This window comes from Heptranchias perlo, chromosome 40 (genome assembly GCF_035084215.1).
Source record: "Heptranchias perlo isolate sHepPer1 chromosome 40, sHepPer1.hap1, whole genome shotgun sequence".
NCBI classification, from domain to species: Eukaryota; Metazoa; Chordata; class Chondrichthyes; order Hexanchiformes; family Hexanchidae; genus Heptranchias; species Heptranchias perlo.
Genome location: NC_090364.1, coordinates 7,260,796 through 7,285,882, shown reverse-complemented (window position 1 = coordinate 7,285,882; position 25,087 = coordinate 7,260,796). Strand labels below are relative to the sequence as shown.

General features: G+C 47.1%; 1 protein-coding gene across 2 annotated transcripts in view; it reads right to left on the bottom strand.

The window, feature by feature from the left end:
* The window catches only part of si:ch211-51c14.1 (protein kinase C and casein kinase substrate in neurons protein 1), a 47,538-nt gene that overhangs the window by 1,932 nt on the left and 20,519 nt on the right, over positions 1-25,087 (bottom strand). Inside the window, exons 2-9 of one of the 2 annotated variants that reach the window (XM_067974501.1) lie at positions 18,187-18,319; positions 16,385-16,541; positions 12,066-12,301; positions 9,643-9,798; positions 7,157-7,332; positions 5,428-5,548; positions 2,919-3,001; positions 1,067-1,179 (exon numbers count right to left, since the gene is read on the bottom strand). In XM_067974501.1, coding sequence (XP_067830602.1) covers positions 1,067-1,179; positions 2,919-3,001; positions 5,428-5,548; positions 7,157-7,332; positions 9,643-9,798; positions 12,066-12,301; positions 16,385-16,541; positions 18,187-18,246 — 1,102 coding nt within the window. In that variant the 5' untranslated portion in view covers positions 18,247-18,319. The remainder of the gene's footprint in view (positions 1-1,066; positions 1,180-2,918; positions 3,002-5,427; positions 5,549-7,156; positions 7,333-9,642; positions 9,799-12,065; positions 12,302-16,384; positions 16,542-18,186; positions 18,320-25,087) is intronic. The other variant, XM_067974502.1, reaches the window with a different exon arrangement.

The following is a 25,087-nucleotide window of genomic DNA, read 5'->3' as shown; positions in this document are numbered from 1 at the left end:
CTCCTGGCTGAGGTATAGCACAGTTAGGTGCAGAGTAAAGCTTCCTTGACCCTGCCCCAGCACCATGCCTCAGTCCCAGCTTAAGAAGAGTGCCCCTTACTGCAAGAGGGTGACATTTTTCAGTTTTCCTCCTGAGGTGCCTTTATCAATTCCTCCTTAATTTTGAGCTGTGGGCCCAATCCGACCATATTAATGCAGGAGACTTTCTATCGTGCTCGTCGCAAAAAACATCCAACAATAACTTGCATTTGTACGATGCCTTCAGCGTAATAAAACGTCCTACGGTGCCTTGCGTAGGAGAACATGGACACCAAGTGGTAGAAGCCTTGAGAGGTAACTCTCTAAAAGCACAGTCAAAAAGGTAGATTTTAACGAGACTTTCAAAAGTGGGAAAGAAGCAACAAGCTGGAGAGATTTAGGGTGGGAGTTCCAGAGGAGCAGGGTTGAGATGGCTAAAGAGTCTGCCAATGAAGGAGAAGCTGGGGGACAAGGGTGGGGACTCCCTGGAGGCCAGAGTCAGAGAACCAAGGAGCACCGACTGGGATGTAGGGCTGGAGGAGGGTGGAGTGAGAGCGTGGAGGGATTGGAAATGAAGGCAAGGGTTTTGAATTCGGTGCGTTTAGGGGATCGGTGGAATTTGGCCAGGACTGGGCTGATGGGACTTAGTGCAGGACAGGAGATGGTGCTTCTGGATGAATTGGAGTTTGGTAAAGCTCGAGAGGAGAGCGTTGGAGGAGTCGAGTCTTGAAGTAACGAAAGAGGGGAAAAAACCTCAATGGAAAGGAGGTAGACATCAAGCAGGGAAGAAAAGGTACTAGAAAATGGGGCTGGCAAACGTACAGTCAAAGAGAGAGGTTTTTAGAAGACTTGGTAGCAAAGCCAGGGGGTTTAGGGAAGGACATGTCTTCTCAGAGTGAAGCAGAAAGTGTGGGGAATGAGGAGCAATTCATTATTGGAGGGTGTGTGGAGGGATCTGCAGTGCTTTCCCACCTCGGCCTGCTTAACAGTCTTCTGGGGTAAACGTTGCGATGGAATGGTTTGCGTAAGTTTATGATGCAAAGCTTACCCGTTTTGAAACTGAGCTCGTCTGATTCCTGGCTGGAGTAATCGTACAGTGCTCGGACTCTGACTCCAGGGATGTGTGTGCCATCCTCACCAAGGGAATACCCTTTACTTAAACTGTGAAACCAAAACAAAAAAAAAAGAGTGGAGCGGCTTAAAAAAAAAATTCAGCTGTGAACCAGTGATGACAAAGGAAGCTCTGCAGATGAACTGGTTAAATATTCGTCTCCTGTTTGCAGCCCCCTGTTCTGGGTCACTGTTTGGATCTAAGGCTCTACAATTAGAAATCATCTGAGATGTCCACGCTCAAGTTTGCAGGAGTCCAAAATTGGATTTAAGGAGCAGTTTTTATTTGTGTTTTCTCCCCTACCCTTTGCCTGAAGGCGCTGTTTTTGTAAAAATTTTGCTGGGGTGTAACGTGTGCTTGTGGTCTCTCCGGTACATCACCGAAATGGTGACGCTTCATCGCTGAGCCTGGACGTGAGTGTCAGCAATCTATTTGACCATGGGGGCCGAGCCTGGATGATGTCCTCGTTTGAGATCCAGTAGGGAGTCACTGAATGTAAATCAGGGTTGGGAACCTAGACCCAATCTTTTATATTAAATATATTAGCACTGTTGTGGGCCAAGCTGCTGAGCCAATTGTAGTGCCCCAGGTGAGATCGGATAACTCAACCCACACAGACTGAAACATGGAATTCAGCCTGTCTGTTCAGTACTACGTCAAACCGTGCCTTTACCCACTAGGCTGTCAGCAGAGGTACAGGCTGGGACTTTTTGTACCTGCAACAATCTCAGCCCTCTCTATCACTTCGTACACGAAGACGAGGATATGACAGCACAGTAGGGTTGCTGCTGCATAGAATTGCTTCATCGTCGCTGGGTCAAAATCCTGGAACTCCCTTCCTAACAGCACTGCGGGAGAACCTTCACCACACGGACTGCAACGGTTCAAGAAGGCGGCTCACCACCACCTTCTCGAGCAATTAGGGATGGGCAATAAAAATGCTGGCCTCGCCAGCGACGCCCACATCCCACGAACGAATAATAAAAAAAATAATTAAATAGAGTCTACAGTACAGAAACAGGCCATTTGGCCCAAATGGTCTATACTGATGTTTATGCTCCACATGAGCCTCCTCCCATCTCTCTTTATCTAAGCCGATCACCATACCCTTCTACTCCTTTCTCCTTCATGTGCTTATCTAGCTTCTATGCTATTAAGTGCATCTAAGCTATTCACCTCAACCACGCCTTGTGGTGGCGAGTTCCATGTTCTTACCACTCTCTGATATTTTAAAAATTAATTCCAGCCAAATTATTCAATTATCTTAATTAATTGCTACTCTCTAACCAACTCTGGTGGTCTCGATACTTACTGGCCCCCCTCCACACACACGCTCCTTCATAACTACATCTGATCCCCAAGACGTTCAGATGCAAATGATAAGACAAGGTGGCACCATAGGGTGCTACAGAAAGTCTCAGTACCTTTTTGAGTTAGAGGCGGCTGGGGGGGGGGGGGGGGGGGGGGGGGGGGGGGGGGGGGGTTCGTGCTTCCCGATTGCCATCCAGTAGCTGCGACTGGAACTGTAAGAACAGAATCAGGCTTGGCTGCAGTGTCCTACAGCGGACTAGCCTGCTGACACTCACTGTTGACGGCTCGCACATAAATACTGGCCGTAAGTGTTGAGCTGGCAGACCCAGCAAGAGTCAGCGTCTTCAGGGAGGGTGGGGAGAAGATTGGCGGAGAGAAAAGAAAGCACACCATGTTTGCAACCAGAGTGCAGTTTAAATAGGGGGAGGGTCTCCCCTTCGCTTCAGGGAATGACCTCATTACATCTCTAATGTTTCACCTTAAGCTCTGAAGAACCACCTTGCCCCCTTCCTTCTTCCCTTTCCCCTTGTCTGTAATCTTCTCTCTGTCTGGGCTCCATTCCTGCAGGGTCAAAGGTTAGTGTTAGTTGCCACTAGTAAATAATGATGAGCTGAGTCTTTAGTAGATTGAAAACAGCTGGTAATCTCATTAATTATCATATTTTCCTTTGCAAGGCTGGTGAGAAGTCAGTCAGGAACCGAGATAGGGAAATCAAATTAGGCTAAAATATATCAATGTAAACTGTGTAACTGAAGCTTTTATTTTACTTTATAAATCATTTTATATGAAGGGAAAAAATTTGCAGGGCTATGGGAAAAGAGCATGAGAGTAGGACTAATTAGATAGCTTTACCAAAGAGGCACGACTGGCTGAATGGCCTCCTGTGCTGTAACATTCTGTGATTTGCTAGTAGACCCCCCGTGGCACTGCTCACAGCGATAGAAAGAACTTGTATTTATATAGAACCTTTCACATCCTCAACATGCTCCAAAACCTTCACAGCTAATGAATGACTTATGAAATGTAGTCACTGTTGTTTTGCAGGCAAAAGTGGTTGCCAATATGAGCACAGCAAGGTGAGATGAGATAAAAGCAATGAGATGAGATGAAACTTGGAAGTGTAATGAACAGTGAGGAGTTTAGTGATAGACTTCAAGAGGATATAAGACAGGCTGGTGACATGGGCAACGACATGGCAGATGAAACTTCAAGAGGATATAAGACAGGCTGGTGACATGGGCAACGACATGGCAGATGAAATTTAATTCAAAACATGCAAAGTGACGCATTTCGGTAGGCAGAATGAGGAGAGACAATATAAACTAGAGGGCACAATTCTAAAAGGGGTACAGGAACAGAGAGATCTGGGGGTATATGTACACAAATCGTTGAAAGTGGCAGGTTGAGAAAGTGGTTTAAAAAAGCATATGGGATCCTGGGCTTTATAATTAGAAGCATAGAGTACAAAAGCGGAAGCCATGATGAACCTTTATAAAACACTGGTTCGACCACAAGTGGCGTATTGTGTCCAGTTCTGGGCACCGCACTTTAGGAAAGATGTGAAGGCCTTAGAGAGGGTGCAGAAGGGATTTACTAGAATGATTCCAGGAATGAAGGACTTTAGTTACGTGGATAGACTGGAGAAGCTGGGGTTGTTCTCCTTGGAATAGCGAAGGTTGAGAGGAGAATTGATAAAGGTATTTAAAATCATGGAGGGTCTAGACAGAGTAGATAGAGAGAAACTGTTCCTGTTGGCGGAAGGGTCAAGAACCAGAGGACATAGATTTAAGGTGATTGGCAAAAGAACCAAAGGTGACATGAGGAAAACTTTTTTACAGTGAGTGGTTAGGATCTGGAATGCACTCCCCGAAGGGGTGTTGGAGGCAGATTCAATCGTGGCTTTCAAAAGGGAACTGGATAAGTACTTGAAAAAATTTGCAGGGCTACGGGGATAGGGCGGGGGAGTGGGATCAGCTGGATTGCTCTCGCATAGAGCCGGCACGGACTCGATGGGCCGAATGGCCTTTCCCGCTGTAACCTTTCTATGATTCTATGAATAACCAGTTAATCTGTTTTGGTGGTGGTATGGGATGGATATTGGTCAGAAAACTGTCTGACCTCCCATCTATTCTTCGGATAGGGCCATGGGATCTTTTACAATCCGCCTGAACAAGCAAAGTTTCACGTTGCATCTGAAAGATGGCAAATCTGATAATGTGGCACTCCCTCACCACTGCACTGAAGTGTCTGATAGATTACATGCTGGAGTGGAGCGGAGCTTCTGACTCGGAAGCACGAGTGCTACCGACTGAGCCAAGCTGACCGAGAGTGAGTGTTGGGATGCTTACCATGGTCCCACTGCAGTCCATGCACAATAGCTAAATTACAGCAAATAACCTAACCAATATATCACATAACTGACTGAAAGATACAAGCATCACAGATATATTTACAATAAGAAAGAAAGTATAGTCACTGTTGTAATGTAGGAAACGCGGCAGGCAATTTGAACAGAGCAAGATCCCGCAAACAGCAATGCGATAACGATCCAGATAATCTGTCTTAGTGATATTGGTTGAGGGATAAATATTGGCCAGGACACCGGGGAGAACTCCCCTGCTCTTCTTTAAAATAGTGCCGTGGGATCTTTTACGTCCACCTGAGAGGGCAGGCAGGGCTTTGGTTTAACGCCTCAACCGAAAGACGGCACCTCCGACAGTGCAGCACTCCCTCAGTGCTGCAATGGGAGTGTCTGCCTAGATTTTGTGCTCAAGCCTCTGGAGTGGGACTTGAAACCCACGACCTTCTGACTCAGAGGCGAGAGCGCTCCCCACCGAACCAGGGCTGAACACTGACATCTCCTACTCTTGATTACAAAAAAAAATAGAATTATAACTTAAAATAAAAAGAAAAATATCATGTTGATTCTGAGATAAACCGGCCGCTGAAGGTAGTTGGCCAAATGGACGGGATGGACGTGCACTCACCTCAAAATGCGGCCAGCTGGTCGGCATCCCAGGACCATGTGTGTTGCGCCACCACTTCAAGTCATTCTGGTCATTTACCGATAGTAGGGTCTGGTGTAGGTCCTTAAAAATAGACCGGAAGCTGCAGAAAGAGAGAGAGAGAGAGGGGGGGGGGGGAATGGAATTTATTAAGGAATTGCGACAGGAAGATCTACCCCATCCTCCCCGAGGGGTGAGGTGCAGCTCTCTACGCAACAAGTGTGCAAAACATCTGTGTGACCTATACCAGCCAGTGATGCACATACTCCCATCAAGAAGCAGTTTGGAAACCTGCATGATCTTGACAGCCCCTCTCATACACCCGGTCCATCTCCAAGAGGGTGTGTATCTGGGGAGTGCTGTACCCGCATTGAGATATTTGCCTCTCTCTACCTCCATGAAAACTAAGAATTGCGATTTGTGCATCTCCCCTACTGAAGGCACTGATTGATTCTGGGGTGCAGCAACCGTCCAGTACCTCACCCAAGTGGCCATTATTCAGGTGTGAGTCTAGACACTGAGGTTTGGAAGAACACTCAACCATGGACAGCATCGCTGCCTGCTGTCACCTGACATCCACATGCGTGTGCTGTTAACAGACCTCATTGATGGCGATAGGCAGCAGGATCCATGCTCGGTGTTTTTTTTGGCCTTTCCTCGCCCAAGGGTTTTTGAGCCTAACTGTAGTGGTGCAACGTCTGTCTTGGCTAACTTAGCCAAGCCTGGGGACTGAATCTCGCACCCCTGTTATAGCTGAGGCAGTGGCGGAGGCCTGGGACCAGGTCAAAGCCAGCCCTCTTATTGATAAACAGTGAACGCTCAAAACCAAGAGCCTGTGGGTGAGTAGGAGTGGTGAGCGGTGGCTCCTAAGCTCGTACGCAAGCGTGGAACGAGAAAAGGCCATTCAGCCCATCAAGCCATACGCTCCCTCCGCGGGCAATATACAACTAATTCTGTCCATCAGCTCCATCTGTATTTATCCTTCTAACCTCCGATTCCGTACCTCATCCGATATTTATCTGGGCCATTTTTAGAGGTGTTTAATTGATGAATATCGATTGCAGTAGTTGGGAATCTGTTCCACTACTTTGTGAGGGGAAAAAAAATCCTCTAATCTACTCAAACCGTGGCATCTCCATGCATTCTGTTTAGGTGAAAATTTAGGCAGTTGTGCAGGACAATGAAGAACTGGTTCATAAGTAAATCCTGGATTATGATTTTTCTTTTGGGGTGGGAGGGTACTCGAAACTCTTTTGTTTTAAACGTCACCAGTTTTGTCCCCTCCTCTCCTGAAGTCAGTGACTCACGTTGAGGTTCGATTCCATGGCTGCCAGCTGCCCTCCGTCAAGTGGCCAAACTCCACAGTGGTGAGCTTGGACAGTAAGTGTCACTAGGTATTTGACAGTGGGAGGCCTCATCCTGTCCTTACTTGACATTCATGCCAGCCAATGTCACTCGGCACCAATTAGGAGTGGGAACCGAGGTCAACTGTAGCTCCCCAATGCCTGGCCCACTTGAGATGAACTAACTCAGCATACACAGGGACCAGCCCTGGTCTCTTATGAGTTTGTACCACGTTGGGTAATGCCTTTACCCACCAGGGGAGCAAAATGTATATTTAAATCTTCTGATTAGCCGTCAAGCTATTGCTCATCGCGCATATCTAATTGTAGAGATGATTTGGTGGATTGGAATGTACCTTTAACCTCACCTTTCATTGTTGGTGACATCGAGGTGCCGGTGAATGGACAAGAAGATCTGTTTGAGAAAGATTGTTCGCTTCTGCTCCAGCTGCTGGCTCTGGTCAAAGACCATCTCCATCTCCTCCATGTATTTTGGATTGTATTTGTTCAACTCTTCCATGGCCTTTGTGTAACGCTGCTTAACCTTCAGATGTGGGAGAGAATGGAGAGGACGGAGGATGAGTGCACAAAGAGGGGGAAAGAGACACACGCACGCACATGAAATATATCAGCAGTGAGTAAGGTAAATGCCTTGAGAAAATCCCAAATGCCACCAATTGCGCCATGCATGATTGGGATGGGTTGTGTGTGAGCGATTGTGAGCTTTGATCGATTGTACACACGTTCCCAAGAGTTGACAACACAAGTAACCCAATTCTATTGCTAGCCTCTTAGAATATTACAGCACAGAAGGTTGCCATTCGGCCCGTCCTGCCTGTGCTCTTTGAAAGAGCTGTCCAATTTAGTCCCACACCCCAGCTTTTTTCCCATAACCCTGCAAATTAGTCCACTTCAAGTACATGTCCCATTGCCTTTTGAAAGTTCCTACGGAATCTGCTTCCACCATCCTTTCAGGGAGTGCGTTCCAGATCTCAACCACCCTCTGTGTGAAAAAAAATTCTCCTCATTTCCCCTCTAGTTCTTTTGCCAATTATTCTAAATCTATGACCTCTGGTTACCGACCCACTTGCCCGAGGGAACAGTTTCTCCCTGCTTGATCTGTCAAAACCCCTCATAATTTTGAATACCTCTATTAGGTCTCCCTTTAACCTTCCCTGCTTTAAGGAGAACAATCCCCAGCTTTTCCAATCTCTCTACATAACTGAAGTCCCTCATCTCTGGTATCATCCTGGTAAACCTCCTCTGTACCCTCTCCAAGGCCTTGCCATCCCGCCTAAAGTGCGGTGCCCAGAATTGTACACAATACTCCAGCTGAGGCCGAGCCAGTGATTTGTAAAGGTTTAGCATAACTTCCTTGTTTTTGTATTCAATGCCCCTATTTACAAAGCCAATTTTGTTGTCAGTTAAACATCAATGTTATGCTGGTGGAGAGAGAACTGGGACCTGAGCAAAAGTCTTTTGCTATAAAATCCACAGCTGTGCCCTCCTCCTGATGGTCTAATAGGGCAGCATGTAGCCTAGCACACTGAAGGCCCCAGGTTTGATTTCTGATTTGTGCTGAGTACAATTTTTTTTTGGGTGGAAAGATCTGTTTCGATCCAGTCGCTGGCAACCATTTGGCCACATGGGGAATCAAACCTGGAAACAAGCCGGCCACCACCTTATTGTTAATTGTATGATTTATATCAATTAATGTTAGTTGTATTCAGGTGGTGCGCATCAATTGGGGACTCTCTTGCATCCATTTATATGAGAGCTGATCTAGGGTGTGGTGTGTGTAATGTTGATCTGTGAATAAAGGCTTGGAAGCAACTGAAGACCAAGCTCTAATAGTCTATCCTTCACCACCCGGCTATCCAATTTATAACTCTTTTGTGGTGGTTCCATTGGTCAGTAATTCTCATGATGCAGTGGAGCGGCAAAATGCCCGCCGTGGCTCACTGGATAAATACACCACCATGCACGGTACTATGCCGTACAGACTAAAAAGGTCCTAGACGTGGCCAAAGGGCTGTGCTGAGCTAGCTGATGGCAGTCAGGGTGGAGGTTGGGGTGCTAAGATTGGTTCCACCACCATTTGGACCAATAATTCAGCCAGGCTTCTCACTCCTGGTTCCAGCCGGCAAGTGGTTGCGCGTGGACTTGAGGTGTGAAGAGATTTGGGCTCAGGTGTGATGGCCATGGCAGTCGAATGGCCTGCCAGAACTCCTTGTTCGCTCACGCGTAAAGAACGGTCGCTGGGGCGACGTAGTAGAGAGGTGTCCGTGGATGGGTCAGCTCCTTCTGGAGTGGAGGGAAGAGCACTGGTGGGGGTGGAGAGAGTTAATAACAGACAGGGAGGTCAGCCATGTAAACATTTAGTAGTATCAGCCTTGGTAGTCATCTTGCCTCTGGATCAGAAAGTTCGGGGTTCACTCCAGAATTAAAGCACACTATCAATGCTGATAGTTTAGGGGAATACCGTATTAATAGAAGTGCTGTCTTAAACTGAGTTAGCATCTGATGTAAAAACTGTGGCTCCATCTATCTGCTTGGGTAGATGTAAAAGATCCCATGGCACTATTCCAAGAAGAGCAGGGGAGTTCTCCCATTGTCCCCAACTAACACCACCAAAAACAGATGAACTGGTCATTCGTCTCGTTAGATTTGTGGGATCTTGCTGTGCGCAAATTGGCTGCCGTGTTTCCTGCATTACAACAGTGACTACACTTCAAAAAGTGCTTCATTGGCTGTAAAGCGCTTTTGGGACGTCCTGAGGGTGTAAAAGGCACGATATAAATGCAAGTTCATTCTTTCATCATCCCGACACATGACGTTGAGTATTCTTTCTCACCTTCTCTGCATCCTGGCTACATTTCTCTCTGTCGCCCTGGAGTTTCTGCTGTTTCGATGCGGAAGTCGTCTGGTTGGCCTTGCAGCTGTTTTCCCGGACGATGGCCACTCGCTCCTTTTTCCGTTTGGCGTGATACAGTTTCTTCATCTTTCCTGCCTGTTTAAAGAGGTTAAGTGGGACATCAGGCTTAGCTCCCCCCGACAGGCTGGGTGGCAGAAGTCACCACCTGGTGTAGCACTGACGCCACAAAGACGAGAAGGGGCTGAGGCTCTGAGTTAGTGAGCTGACCTCAACCAGGGCATGACACAATTGGCCACAGTGCCCCGGGCTACGGGCAGCACTGGCTCATGCCTCCGATCACTAACCATCATTTACCACAATAGTACCAGCGATAAGGGACTTCAATTACACGGAGAGACTAGAGAAGCTGAGGTTGTTCTAACAGCAGAGAAGGTTAAGGGGAGATTTAATAGAGGCGTTCAAAAGGATTTTGAGAGAGTAAATAAGAAGAAACTGTTTCCAATGGCAGAAGGGTCGGTAACCAGAGAACACAGATTTAAGGTCATTGGCAAACGAACCAGAGTGGAGATGAGAATTTTTTTTTACGCAGCGAGCTGTTACGATCTGGGATGGGCGGTGAAAGGGCGATGGAAGCAGATTCAATAGTAACTTTCAAAAAGGAATTGGATAAATACTTGAAAAGGAAAAATCTGCAGGGCAATGGGGAAAGAGCAGGGGGAGTGGGACTAATTGGATAGCTCTTTCAAAGAGACAGCACAGGCACGATGGGCCGAATGGCCTCCTCCTGTGCTGCAAGATTCTATGAGTGACCATTGCTGGAAAGCGGTGGATGGGAGAGGGTTCAGATGTGATGGCTCACTTTGCAGCCTCACACGTGAAGAGTGACCTCTTGGGTGATGTTCCAGAGGATCGACAGCATGTAAAACCCCGACATGGGTTCACTCCTTCAAAATAACAGGGGAGGGAGGGGGCGGTGAGCAAAATTACCTTTAAAGGATGGCAAAAAAAAATTAAAATGCAAAGCTGTAGTAATTTAAACTGTCCACTAAGTGGCACCACAAACTGTAAGGTGATCAGAAGTTGGGAAATTGTTTGTCAAAGTCTCCTCTCGGCTTGTTCCAGAGTTAAATGGATTAGTTATCATCACAGGGCGTTCAGCTAAGTCTTCTAACACTCCAGTTGTGATAAGTCAAGAGTGTTTCTGTGCAGCGAGCTTGTTAGGTCACTCCAGAGGGGATGACCAATGTAGGTATCGTGGGGAGGGGGAGGATGGGGAGGGGGTCAGGGGGTAGGGGGGAGGACGGGACTGAACTTGGATGTGATGCTCTCTGTGATTGTATATCCTGCAGACACTCGCTGTCTGGACTCTCACATGAAGAATGGCCATTTGGGTGAGATGTCGGAGGGTGCCAGTACCTGTTGAACTGTTAACACACCAGGCATCAGCCCCTTCAGGAGAGGAGCGCGCACTGCACTCCCATTATATAGTGCGCACACCACACGCCCATTATATAGTGCGCACACCACACGCCCATTATATAGTGCGCACACCACATGCCCATTATATAGTGCGCACACCACACTCCCATTATATAGTGCGCACACCACATGCCCATTATATAGTGCGCACACCACACTCCCATTATGTAATGCACACACCACATGCCCATTATATAATGCACACACCACACTCCCATTATATAGTGCGCACACCACACTCCCATTATATAATGCACACACCACACTCCCATTATATAATGCACACACCACACTCCCATTATATAATGTGCACACCACACTCCCATTATATAATGCGCACACCACACTCCCATTATATAGTGCGCACACCACACTCCCATTATATAATGCGCACACCACACGCTCATTATATAGTACGCACACCACACTCCGATTATATAATGCACACACCACATTCCCATTATATAATGTGCACACCACACTCCCATTATATAATGCGCACACCACACTCCCATTATATAATGTGCACACCACACGCCCATTATATAATGCGCACACCACACGCCCATTATATAATGCGCACACCACACTCCCATTATATAGTGCGCACGCCACACGCCCATTATATAATGCGCACACCACACTCCCATTATATAATGTGCACACCACACTCCCATTATATAATGCGCACACCACACGCCCATTATATAATGCGCACACCACACTCCCATTATATAGTGCGCACGCCACACGCCCATTATATAGTGCGCACACCACACGCCCATTATATAGTGCGCACGCCACACGCCCATTATATAGTGCGCACACCACACGCCCATTATATAGTGCACACGCCACACGCCCATTATATAGTGCGCGAACCGCATCCCCATTATAATCTCAATTAACTGGCGATAACGTACTTTTTTCAGTTTCTTTGTCCAGGGTTTCTGTGCTTTCCGGAATCCAACCTTCACCTCATGTGTCTCCTTGAAGCCCCCAAAGAATTTTTTGTGGTACATCTCCTTCTGCCAGTTGCGAATCTTGTCTGCGTCCTCCGTCACTAGGGATTTCTGGATCTCCACGTGGAGTTCGCTCAGGCGGTCTGCGGAGGTAAGGAAGGCGTGCCACGCCTTCAACAGAGTACCGTACATAGGACCTGGTGAGTACGATAGACAGACTGGGTATACTTCCTATATAATTAGTTCTGCTTCAAACTCTGATACAGTCCTTTTACAGAGTCGGTCATTAAATGTACAGTCAGTCTTCTTACAGATACAGTCATTAAGGGAATAATCAGTCCAGTTACAAATGCAGTCAGAACTGGCCCTGCTCCACACAGTTAGAACTGGGACTGTCAGTCCTGGTATGGACAGGGTCAGTACTAAAAAAATCAGCTCTATTATAGCTGTAAATGAAATAAAGACTTGCATCTATGTAGCACCTCCAGACATTGCAAAGCGTTTTACAGCTAATGAGGTACATTTTTTGAAGTGTAGTCACTGTTGTAATGTAGGAAATGCCAATTTGTGCACAGCAAGGTCCCACAAACAGCAAGGTGATAATGACCAGACATTCAGTTTTAGTGATGTTGGTTGAGGGATAAATACTGGCCAGGACGCTGGGGAGAATTCCCCTGCTTTTTTCAAATAGTGGCCGTGGGCTCTTTTACGTCCACCTGAGAGGGCAGACGAGGTCTCGGTTTAACATCTCATCCGAAAGACGGCACTGCGGGGGTTCTCCCGATCTTAACTTCGGCGGAAGAGCCGGAAGCCCCTGAAAAAACGGGATATGTCTGACTAACCTGGTTGCATTTTTTGAGGAGGTCATTAACAAGGTGGATATGGGAATGACTATAGTTGTCCAGAAGGCATTTGATAAGGTTCCACACAAGAGATTATTAGCAGCAATAAAAGCGTACAGAATTGGAGTTTACTTTGTGACATGGGTCGATAATTGGTTGGAAGGTAGTAGACAGAGACTAGGGATAAAGGTATCGTTCTATGATTGGTGGGATGTGACAACAACAACTTGCATTTATATAGCGCCTATAACGTAGTGAAATGTCCCAAGGCGATTTGATGACGAGCCACGTAAGGAGATATTAGGACAGGTGACCAAAAGCTTGGTCAAAAAGGTAGGTTTTAAGGAGCGTCTTAAAGGAGGAGAGAGAGGTAGGGAGGCAATTCCAGACAAATGGTATCTCCCAATGCCCTCAGCTTTTCACCATGTATATTAATGACTTGGATGAAGGAATAGAGAGTCGTATATCCAAGTGTGCAAATAACGCTACATTAGTAGGCACAGTAAATAGTGCAAATGGGAGCAGGTAGTTACAAAGGAACGTAGACAGACTAAGTGAGTGGGCAAAACTATTGCAGATGGAGTTCATTGTGGCGTAGTGTGAAGCCATCTACTTTGGACCCAAGAAAGACAAATCGGAATATTTTCTTAGTGGCGAGAGACTAGGAGCTGTGGAGGAGCAAAGGGATTTGGGAGTCCATGTACACAAATCACTAAAACCTAGGCACAGGTGCAAAGAGCAATGAAAAAGGCTATTGGAATGTTGGCCTTTATCTCAAGCAGGTTGGAATGCAAAAGTGAGGAAATGATGCTTCAGTTGTACAGAGTCAGACCCCATCTAAAGTACTGCGTTCAGTTTTGGGCACCGAACCTCAGGAAGGATATATTGGTCTTGGAAAGATTACAGCACAGATTCACCAGAATGCCAGGACTTAAAGGGTTAACTTATGAGGCCAGGTTGCTTAAACCTGGCTTGTATTCCCTTGAGTTTAGATGGTTGAGGGGTGATACAGTTGAAGTGTTTAAGATGATTAAAGGATTTGTTAGGGTACATAATGAGAAACTAATTCCATAAGGAATGCAGAACAAGGAGGCGCAATCATAAAATTAGAGCTAAGTCATTTGGGAGTGAAATCAGGAAGCACTTTTTCACATAAAGGGTAGTGGAAATCTGGAATTCTCTCCTCCAAAAGGCTGTGGATGCTGGGGGACAATTGGAGTTTTCAAGACTGAGATCGATAGATTTTTGTTGGGTAAGGGTATCGAGGGATATGGAACAAAGGCGGGTTAATGGAGTTAAAGTACAGATCAGCCATGATCTGATTGAATGGCAGAACAGGCTCGAAGGGGCTGAATGGCCTCCTCCTGTCCCTATGAGAACCCCCACGGATATTTACTCCTCTTGTCTGTTCTGACCTATTACTCAGAACAGGTTTCCATTGTAGGGCACAGTCGTTGTATTTATAGAACTTGATGGTGACAGCTAGCATTGGTGGAAAAATAGACAGCACAAACGCACCAATCCAATATTCTTGGCCTGGCTACCTCCCCTGATCTCCATCGGAACTCTCACATCCCCTCCATTTCTAAGAAGCTTGGTTTCCTGTTTCATGCCAAAGATTTCCTTTCTACTCAACAACCCTCTTTAAAGTCCAAGCCCATCCAAGACAGCTCCCAAATCTGAGGAGGCTCTTCTAACACAATTCTCAAACTCCTGGACACGAGACAAGAAAAAAGCTCGTCATCTGATAGTGAGTCATCTCTCCCCTCCAGCCTTAACCTCTTGTATCTCTCTTCCTGTATCTCTCTACCAACACCACTATGGTCAGTGCTGCTCCAAACTTTCCCCTCTTCCTCCTGCTAAGCTCTAGATACACTGCCCCACATGCTTGTCAGCTTTGACTGAGTGGTAGCACTCTCGCCTCTGAGTTAGAAGGCAGTGGGTTCAAGCCCCACTCTGGAGACTTGAGCACCAGTCTACAACCTAGTCTGGCACTTCTGTGCCGAGTACCGAGGGAGTGCTGCAGAGTCGGAGGTGCCGTCTTTCGGATGAGACATTAAACTCAAGCCTTGTCTGCCCTCTCAGGCGGACGTAAAAGATCCCATGGCGCTCTTCGAAGAAGAGCAGGGGTGTTCTCCCTGGTGTCCTGGCCAACATTTATATTCCCGACCAACATCACTAAAACAGATTTTCTGATCATTTATCACATTGCTGTTTGTGGGATCTTGCTGAGCGCAAATTGGCTGCTGCGTTTCCTACATTACAACAGTGACTACACTTCAAAAAGTACTTCATTGATTGTAAAGAGCTTTGGGCCGAGGTCATGAAAGGCGCTATATAAATGCAGGTTCTTTCTTCTGCTCCTCCTTCCTGCGTCCCCATTGTGTTGAAATCAAACTTTCATCAACATCACCTCCTATTCTTGACTTATTCTTTCTCAAAGCCTTGAAACTGTGGAAGGTTTCACCTCACTCTGATTCTCCTTCCTCCTGCAAATTTCAGGCTTTTAAAACTCAAGCTTGCCGATATCTGATCGTTAACTTCCCGGGCAACCCAGTCCTGTTGCTTGGATTTCTTACTCGCTGGTTTGTCCTGTTTGAATTTTTTGGGGGCCTGGAGGATTTGATAAGGGCTATATTTAGCACTGTTGCCTCATTGGTGGATAAATCCTAAATCAGAACAACGAGATCAGTTGGTATCAGCAACTCGAGATATCTGCAAATGAAAAGGGGGCAAGAATTTAAGCTTTCTATCTGAGCCCCCCGCTCTGCTGGAATGCATCTATCAGCCCATATTAACAAAGAGCTTGGACAGCTCCTGGCCTACCCTTGACCCTTCGTCTAGAATCATAGAATCTTACAGCACAGAAGGAGGCCATTCGGCCCATCATGCCTGTGCCGGCTCTTTGAAAGAGCTATCCAAATAGTCCCACTCCCCTGCCATTTCCCCATAGACCTGCAAATTCTCCCCCTTCAAGTATTTATCCAATTCCCTTTTGAAAGTTACTATTAAATCTGCCCTTTCAGGCAGCGCATTCCACATAATTACAACATAGGTTTCTTCGTTATATAGAAGAGATCAAATTACTCTGTGAATTTCCCCCCCCCTTCCCTTCCCCCCCACCACGCCCCATTTGGCCCAGGCTCAGGGAGTCAAGCTTAGAAGGATGTGCTGATGGGGTTGGACGAAGTGGGGTAGGAGGAGGTTCGTGTGGAGCATAAACGCCAGTATGGACCAGTTGGGCCGAATGGCCTGTTTCTGTGCTGTAGATTCTATGTAGTTCTATGTAATTCGTTTGATTCATCCCGGGCTTGGCTAAGAAGGACATGTGGCACTACAAGGCAGCGGATAGAAAGATGCTGTGTAGCGCTATGGCCTGTGCCTCCATCATTCACCCTCTGTGAACTGCGTTCGTGCGTCCCTTATGGGCGTACTCACTTGCTTCGACCAGTGGCTTCCATTTCCGTGACCACGCTGATATCTGCAAGGCGTACTGTTTCTCGATCTTTGCTCTCTCTTGGAAACACATGATTATATCATTGCAGACTTTATACCCATCGTCCGTACGTTTTGTTGTGCTTTTATATTTATCTGGCTGGGAAGAGGGAAACGAAGTATTGTTGAAACGTAATTCAGTTATGATTCACAGGTATTCCTAGAAATGTTTGTGGTAGTTCAATATTGCTAACTGGACCCATCACCCCCTCCTGTGCTCGCTGACCTACATTGGCTCTCAATCCACCAATGCCTTGATTTTAAAATTCTCATCCTCGCGTTCAAATCCCTCCATGGCCTCGCCCCTCCCTATCTCTGTAACCTCCCCCAGCCCTACAGCCCTCTGAGATCTCTGCGCTCCTCCAACTCTGGCCTATGGTGCATCCCCCCACTTCGTTCGCCCCACCATTGGCGGCCGTGCCTTCAGCCGTCTAGGCCCTAAGCTCTGGAATTCCCTCCCTAAACCTCTCTGCCTCTCTCCTCCTTTAAGACTCGGCTTAAAACCTACCTCTTTGACCGAGCTTTTATCTCCTTCTTTGGCTCGGTGTCAATTTTTGCCTGATTACGCTCCCGTGAAGCTCCTCGGGACGCCAAAGGCGCTATATAAATGCAAGTTGTTGTCGTTGTCTGGGTTTGCATCTGGCCAGACGGCCGCTGCAATGGGTTTGACGCGCCAACACTCTGCAATTGACCAGCGAGTTCACGGCTGCGATTCCTCAGATAATGAGCATTGGATCACTGGGGAAAACAACAGGGGTTCGTTCCTTCCTCGTAAAGAAGGAGGACATTGGGCAGTGGTTCATTCCTAACTCTTATCGCTTTGACAAGTTCAGGAGAATCACAAAAAGAGGTTTGAAAAAAATTCTTTGCGCAGAGCGTGGTTAGAATGTGGAATTCTCTGGCACAAACCAGAAGGGAATTAGATGTTTGGTGAATAAAGAGGGATATTAAAGTGTTTGGGGAGTGAGCAGGTGAGTGGGATTAGACCAAGTGGCTCATGTAGAGAAAAACATCAGAGCAGATTTGATGGGCCGAATGGCCGATTCATGTGCTGTAACATCCTATGGGGGGAGTTTTAACTTTTGTTGCCGGGTGGAAAAACGGGTGATAGCGAATCGGCAGCCTGCTCTACACCCCCCCCCAATTTACTCTTCCATTGACTTGCATTCGATGGAATGGTTTGAATGGATTGGTCAATATAATGGAAAATATCCAGGCCAGATGGTGAAGATCTCCTGACCATGATTACATTGGATATGCACTTAGTTCTAACAGAGGCCCTTGGGGTTTGAGTTCGTATCCAGCCCAGGCAGAGGCAATGAAATTTTCCTCTCAGCAAAGGTGCTCAGGGCTCTTCAGTGAATTGCGTTCAGTTGGTCTCAATCCAGCTCTCAGTAATCTCGAGCCCAAAAGTCCTCACCCCAAGTGCATACTTTCCAGGAGAAGCCATTCGCTAGCATTCAGGAACCCGAGTTGGTGCTTGCTCCCCCTTAGCTGAGGCCAATTATAGTGTCCCAACCACCACCCTGGTTAAGGTCAGACCTGGGCCAAACCTGGGACCTTCTGGTCTGTATGACTCTAGCCTGTGCCTTTTTCCTACTTGGCTATTTGGAGACTTTTTTTTTACTGTCTCGATGAAATGATAAACCTGAATCATCCCTCAGAGCTAGATATCAGAGGAGTGTTGTATGTACTAAACACAAGTCATATCCCTTTAAGATAACTTCTGAACCTGGGAGACTCACCATCCAGAAACTGTTGCTGGTTGCTTCTGCCCCAGAGGCATCGCTGTACTTCAGAGACATGGCACCACAATCTTCTGGCTTCTCTCTCTCTCCCGCACCCTTTCTCTCTCATCAACTTTCTTCTCGGAGAGGGCTAAAAAAGGGAATTGTCGTGTGAGAAATGCTTACAAGGTCAGAGTTTCCGACTTTGTCCCATGCATGGTGCCCTCCTCCATCAGAAAGCTGTTACTCGTCAGTCAGTCCACCTGACAGGATGCACACTGGAGCAATGCAGGAAGGGAACCTCTCCAATCTCCACTTAATTGCCACATAATCAGTGATTATATACAGTGTTCAAATTTAATAGATATATTCCCACTTATAGCATGGTGTGTACCTAGTGCTTCTAAGGATGTAACACAAGAGGTTTGGTTAGCTTCATAAAGAAAGAAAGATTTGCATTTATATGGAGCCTTTCACGATCTCAGAACATCCCAAAGAGTTCTACAGACAATGTAGTCACTGTTGTAATGTGGGAAATGCAGCAGCCAATTTGTGCACAGCAAGATCCCACACACAGCAATGAGATAATTACCAGCTCACCTGCTGTAGCGATATTGGTTGAGGGATAAATATTGGCCAGGACACCAGGAGAACTCCCCCGCTCTTCTTCGAAATAGTGGCCGTGGGATCTTTTACATCCACCTGACATTCATCTGAATGACGGCACCTCCGACAGTGCAGCACTCCTTCAGTATTGCACCGGGATTGTCAGCCTGGATCTTGTGCTCAAGTCTCTGGAGTGGGGCTCGAACTCACAGAGTAAGTGGAGGCTGGAGATGGGTTAGATGGAGATGGAAGTGTCGTTGTCTGAAATAGGTGGGAGGTGGGCGGTTTGCAGATGTGGTCGGTTAACGGAGCTAAGAGTCGGTAGTGGAACTGGCTGGGGATAAGGTGGGTGGTTGCTGGTCAGAGTGGGTGGAAGCTGGTGCCGTTTTTACTTGGAGCAGACTGAAACTGGAGAGTTGCTATAAATTGTTCCTTAGGTGCCAGCAGCCACCCGCTTCCACATATGAGCGTTGGCAGGCCATTCGACTGTAGAAGGCATCACAACCAATCCTTTCCTCACCCGGCATCTACATACTCGCACTTCCCAGTGGGAGTCGCTGGATTCTGATCAGAGGTGGGAGTCCTGGCTGATTGTTTTTTCCTCCCAACCCAATCCAGGACACTGAGGTCAATTGTAGTCCCACTACTGTTGCCCCATCTGTGGCAACCTTTGGTTTATATGGCTCTGCTCCTCACTAAGCAAGTGCATTTATTGAGTCATCGAGGGAGTGGGAGCATCAGCTTGGAAATTTAACGAAACTAAGGTGCTTTTGTCGACTCAGAGGAGTCCAAAGCTTCAATTCTTTAAACATTCACTCCCTCCACCACCGGCGCACCGTGGCTGCAGTGTGTACCATCCATAAGATGCACTGCAGCAACTCGCCAAGGCTTCTTCGACAGCAACTCCCAAACCCGCGACCTCCACCATCTAGAAGGACAAGGGCAGCAGGTGCATGGGAACAACACCACCTCCAAGTCACACCCCATCCTGACTTGGAAATATATCGGCCGTTCCTTCATTGTCGCTGGGTCAAAATCCCGGAACTCCCTACCTAAAAGCACTGTGGGAGAACCTTCACCACACGGACTGCAGCGGTTCAAGAAGGCAGCTCACCACCAACTTCTCAAGGGGCAAATAGAGATGGGCAATAAATGCCGGCCTGACCAGCGACGCCCACATCCCGAGAATGAATAACAACAATTCCTTCCACGGGCCTGTGTGTATGAAGTGTGGAATTAGATTGCATTCTCGAGGCACTGACAACCTGAGCTAAAAATAACTTTGTAATTTAACATGGGTGTGTTTCAGAGAGGGCCCCCAATTTATTATTCTATTCCCAAAGTGTGAACAAACACGGCCAGTAATTATCCTATGGGTGGGTGTGAGTTCAACTTGGAGAGTGTTCACAATTTATTGTACAGTTCTCCCCTGGATTTAAAAAAGTACAATCCTGGAACTGGAACAGATCCACAAGTGACTCCCCTGACAGATTAGAAAGAAAAATAAACTTTATAAAGCACCTTACGATGTCCTCAGCACGGCCCATAAGGAGAAGCTGTTTCCACTGGCAGGAGGGTCGGTAACCATTTAAGGTGATTTGCAAAAGAACCAGAGGGGGAGAGGAGGAGAATTTTTTTTTAACACAGCGAGTTGTTATGATCTGGAACGCGCTGCCTGAAAGGGCGGTGGAAGCAGATTCAATAGTAACTTTCAAAAGGGAATTGGATGAATACTTGAAAAGGAAAAAAATTGCAGGACTATGGGGAAAGAGCAGGGGGGAGTGGGGTAATTGGGAGGAGGGACATGGTGCCAGACAATTAAAGACAGCACAATTCAAACCGTATGGTCCATGCAGACAGCAAGCAGCAGAGTCAGCAGTGACTGTGGTTGGTTTAGAGATGGGACAATTTGACAAGGGCTACCAGGTGATTCATATTTCCTTACATGGGAAATAAACCAATGTTTTTATTGTCGCAGGTTAGTTTTTTTTTAAAAGCTGGGTTCAGCATCTGCTTCACATGAGGAATGATCAGGTTTGACTGTAACAGAAGGTAAATTGTGACAAGACTGTACTCCAAAGTAGAAAGTGTTGTACGTTGAGTGGAGTCCTCTTCCCTCTGAGTTCGAAGATTGTAGGTGCAAGCCCCACTCCTGGGTCTGAGCACATAATCTAGTTTGAGACACTAAACCGAGGCCCTGCCTGCGTGTTCAGACATCCCATGGCATTAGGTAAAGAGCAGGAAGTTCCCCCCCCGCCCTCGGTGTCCCGGCCAAGATTCATCCATCAACTAACACCGTCAAAAACTAGATTATCTGGTCCATCTCATTTGCTGTTTGTGGGTCCTTGCTGTACACACATTAGGTCCTGTGTTTGCCAACACAACAGTGACTACACTTCAAAAGTAATTTACTGACTGTGAAGCGCTTTGGGACATCCGGAGGATGTGAAAGGTGCAAATTCTTTCTTTCCTTTGACTTTTGACCCTCAGAGAGAGCCCTGGCGGGGAAGGCGGCCTAGGAGCTCAAACTAGCAGTGTCATCAGCTCTGTCTCCCCTTTTAGAACATAAGAAATAGGAGCAGGAGTAGGCCATACGGCCCCTCGAGCCTGCTCCGCCGGTCAATAAGATCATGGCTGATCGTCGACCTCAACTCCGCTTTCCCGCCCGATCCCCATATCCCTTGGTTCCCCTAGAGTCCAAAGATCTATCTATCTCAACCTTGAAGATACTCAACGACTCAGCATCCACAGCCCTCTGGGGCAGAGAATTCCAAAGATACTCAACCCTCTGCGTGAAGAAATTCCTCCTCAGCTCAGTCTTAAATGGCCGACCCCTTATCCTGAGACTATGCCCCCTAGTTTCAGTTAGTTTCTTTTGCAAGTCACTCAATTTTACATTTCTCTATTCCTAGTGCCCTCGAATATATAGTCTCTGTTATAACAATCTTGTTGGATGAAAATGGTGAGTTCCACGACTAAGAGAAATGCAAAATGGTTTGGGAGTTGCCCCTGGTGTTTAGTCTGCCTGACTCATTTAACCACACATGCCCCACTCACTAGTTGTGGTATCACTGCCGTAATAGGTTGGACATCCCTGAGTTAAATGACCTGAATTGGGACATTGGATGGGGCAACACAATTGGCGTCAGTGCCCACAGGTTAGGGAGGGAAAACTCCAGCCAGGGTTCCCACTCCCCATTAACTATTTAGTGACTCCTTGCTGGAAAAGCGTGTAAGGACAAGATCAGGCTTGGCTGTGATGCTCTCCACAGTCAAATAGCCCAAAGAAAAAGCCAGAATCAAAAGCAAAATGCTGGAAATCTGAAATAAAAACAGAAAATGCTGGAATTACTCAGCAGGTCAGGCAGCATCTGTGGAAAGAGAAAGAGAATTAAGGTTTCAGCTCCATGACGTTTCATCAGAGCTGGTAAAAGGTGCTCACTATACGTAGGCTGACACATGAAGAATATGATGAGATGGTCTATTTACTCTCGAGCAGCATAGGCTTAGAGACGACTTGATAGAGGTTTATAAAATAATGAAAGGGCTGGATGACGTGCCTGTCGGTAAATTATTTCAGTTTGACAGATTGGGGAGGACCAGGTGTGAAATGTTTAACTACACAAAAGTAGGAATAGGCTAGATGTTAAGGGGGGTTCATCTTATCCCAGAGGGGGGAATGAGTTGCTGGCTGGAGTGCTGGGTGCTGACACTCTGCCTTCAAGAGGGAGCTGGACCGGTTTCTGACCGTGGCAGAGACCGCATCATATAGAAGGTAAGTGGTTTTATAGCTAACACACGGCCCGTGTGATCTCCTGGACTGGTTTCGATCGCCTGAGGGGGGGTCGGAGAGGAATTTCCCAGGGTTTTCTTTTCCCTTATTGGCCCTGGGTTTTTCTGCGAATAAAAACAGAAAATGCTGGAAACACTCAGCAGGTCAGGCAGCATCTGTGGAGAGAGAAACAGAGTTAACGTTTCAAGTCGATGACCTTTTATCAGCTCTGATGAAAGGTCATGGAGCTGAAACCTTAATTCTCTTTCTTTCTCCACAGATGCTGCCTGACCTGCTGAGTAATTCCAGCATTTTCTGTTTTTATTTCAGATTTCCAGCATCCGCGGTATTTTGCATTTGATTCTGGCTTTTTCTTTGTGTTTTTTTTTGCCTCTCCCCGGAGATTACATGGCTGGGGAGACGAGGGGAGGGTCAGTCGGTCGGAGGTGTCCAGTCGCGATGCTCCAGCCATTATGAGTGCGGGGTTGGCTCGATAGACCAGCTGCCCGTCATCTTCTTAGAGATAGCAGAGGGCTGCTGCTGAACATGGAACGAAAGATTCAGCACCGTCAGCAGACGGGAGGGATAAAGGGTGGAAAATTGGGGGGTGAGAATGCCAGAAGTAGGATTTGAACCACAAATCTGCCACTCGTTGCTCTGTCCCGCCCTATAACTTTTATAAAGGAGTCCTGCGGGTGACACTCCCTTCCAAGCAGTCAACACACCACAAAGGAATGCAGAGGAATATTTACTGTGTTTCAGAATGTCACATAGATACACTATCCCTATCTCTGCTTCAGGCTGATGTTGGCTTTGCGTGTTTAGCAGATATCTACAAATAGCTGGGACCTCTCTCCTTTCACTACCGATATTGAGGGTACGAGCTATTTATTACGAGCCACCAAGCAGCCCCATCTCCCCAACACCGTGGTTCCTCCACCATCTTCCCACACTGTCATCTCCAACTTGGAGGGTCAGTGGGCACTCTGCTCTCAAACCCTTTGTTGCTCTGCTGCTGAGCGAAAAAGGAGGGACTGAATGGCTCTGGGGATAAATCTATTTCCAATTATCCCCTCCCTGTGGCCTTCACTTGATGCGTCCCAATGGCAACGCGGCTGAGGTAGGGCACTCAATGTATGATGGGCCAAAGGTGCAAACCGGTGCTCCAGCTCTCTGTTCGAGCTCAGGTGCACTGCCCTGTTATCGAGAAACTGCATCAATCACCTTTTGAAGCTCCACTTATGGTCTAGTGGCTAAGTGTTGTACTAAAGCCACAGAGTAGGAAGGTGCATGGTCTGTGTGCTGAATTAGCTGAACTCAACCGGGCAGAGCTAGGGAGGGTACTGCTGACATCAGCACATCTGGGTTGGATAAGAGGGACTAAGCCAGGGTTTCTTCTCATCATCGTTATCCAGTGACTCCTGCTGGAAAGCTCGTGTGTGTGTCTGTGTGTGTGTCTGTGTGTGTGTGTGTCTGTGTGTGTGTGTGTGTGTGTGTGTGTGTCTGTGTGTGTGTCTGTGTGTGTGTCTGTGTGTGTGTCTGTGTGTGTGTCTGTGTGTGTGTGTGTGTTTGTTGAGATGGGACCAGCCTCAATGTGATGCCTGCGCCCCATCTGCAAGCAACCTGCCAACACTCCCCATGTGAAGAATGGCCACTTAGATGAGACACCGGGTGGGCTACCAACGCCCATAAAGCCGTACCCCGAACCTCGACAAGGGTCAGTGCCTTCAGGAAAGCAGCAGAGAGAGGAGAAAACTAGGGGGGGGGGGGGGGAGAAAAAACCTTCCAGAACCGTGCAGTGTCAAGCATTCCCAGGTCAGGTAAAAGATGAGTTACACCAAGGGCCAAACCTTCTCTATTTGCTTTGATCCCATGCTGTACCTCAGCAGGGATTGCTTGACACTGACACTGCCTGCACACAGTGAAGATAATATCCCTTCGCTACCTTAAGAAGCACTGAATTTACCAAGTCGTTCTTTAGACTACATTCTGTGTTACTAGGGTAGAATGCATGTATTTGTAATATGAGTTGATTTCCCTTGGCTTTGCACACATGCAATCAAGTGTGATCTTCAGGTGAAGTTGGGTTATAGACCAGGGCGGACAGACATAGAACCATAGAATGATACCGCACAGAGGGAGGCCGTTCGGCCCATTGTGCATGTGCCGGCTCTTTGAAAGAGCTATGTAAGGCATAGAATATAAGATCAGGGAGGTTATGCTAGAACTGTATAAAACACTAGTTAGGCCGCAGCTGGAGTACTGCGTACAGTTCTGGTCACCGCATTACAGGAAAGATGTGACTGCACTAGAGAGGGTACAGAGGAGATTTACGAGGATGTTGCCAGGACTGGAGAATTTTAGCTCTGAGGAAAGGGTGGATAGGCTGGGGTTGTTTTCTTTGGAACAGTGAAGACTGAGGGGAGATTTAATTGAGGTATATAAAATTATGAGGGGCCCAGATAGAGTGGATAGGAAGGAACTAGTTCTCTTAGCAGAGGGGTTAGTGACCAGGGGGCGTAGATTTAAAGTAATTGGTAG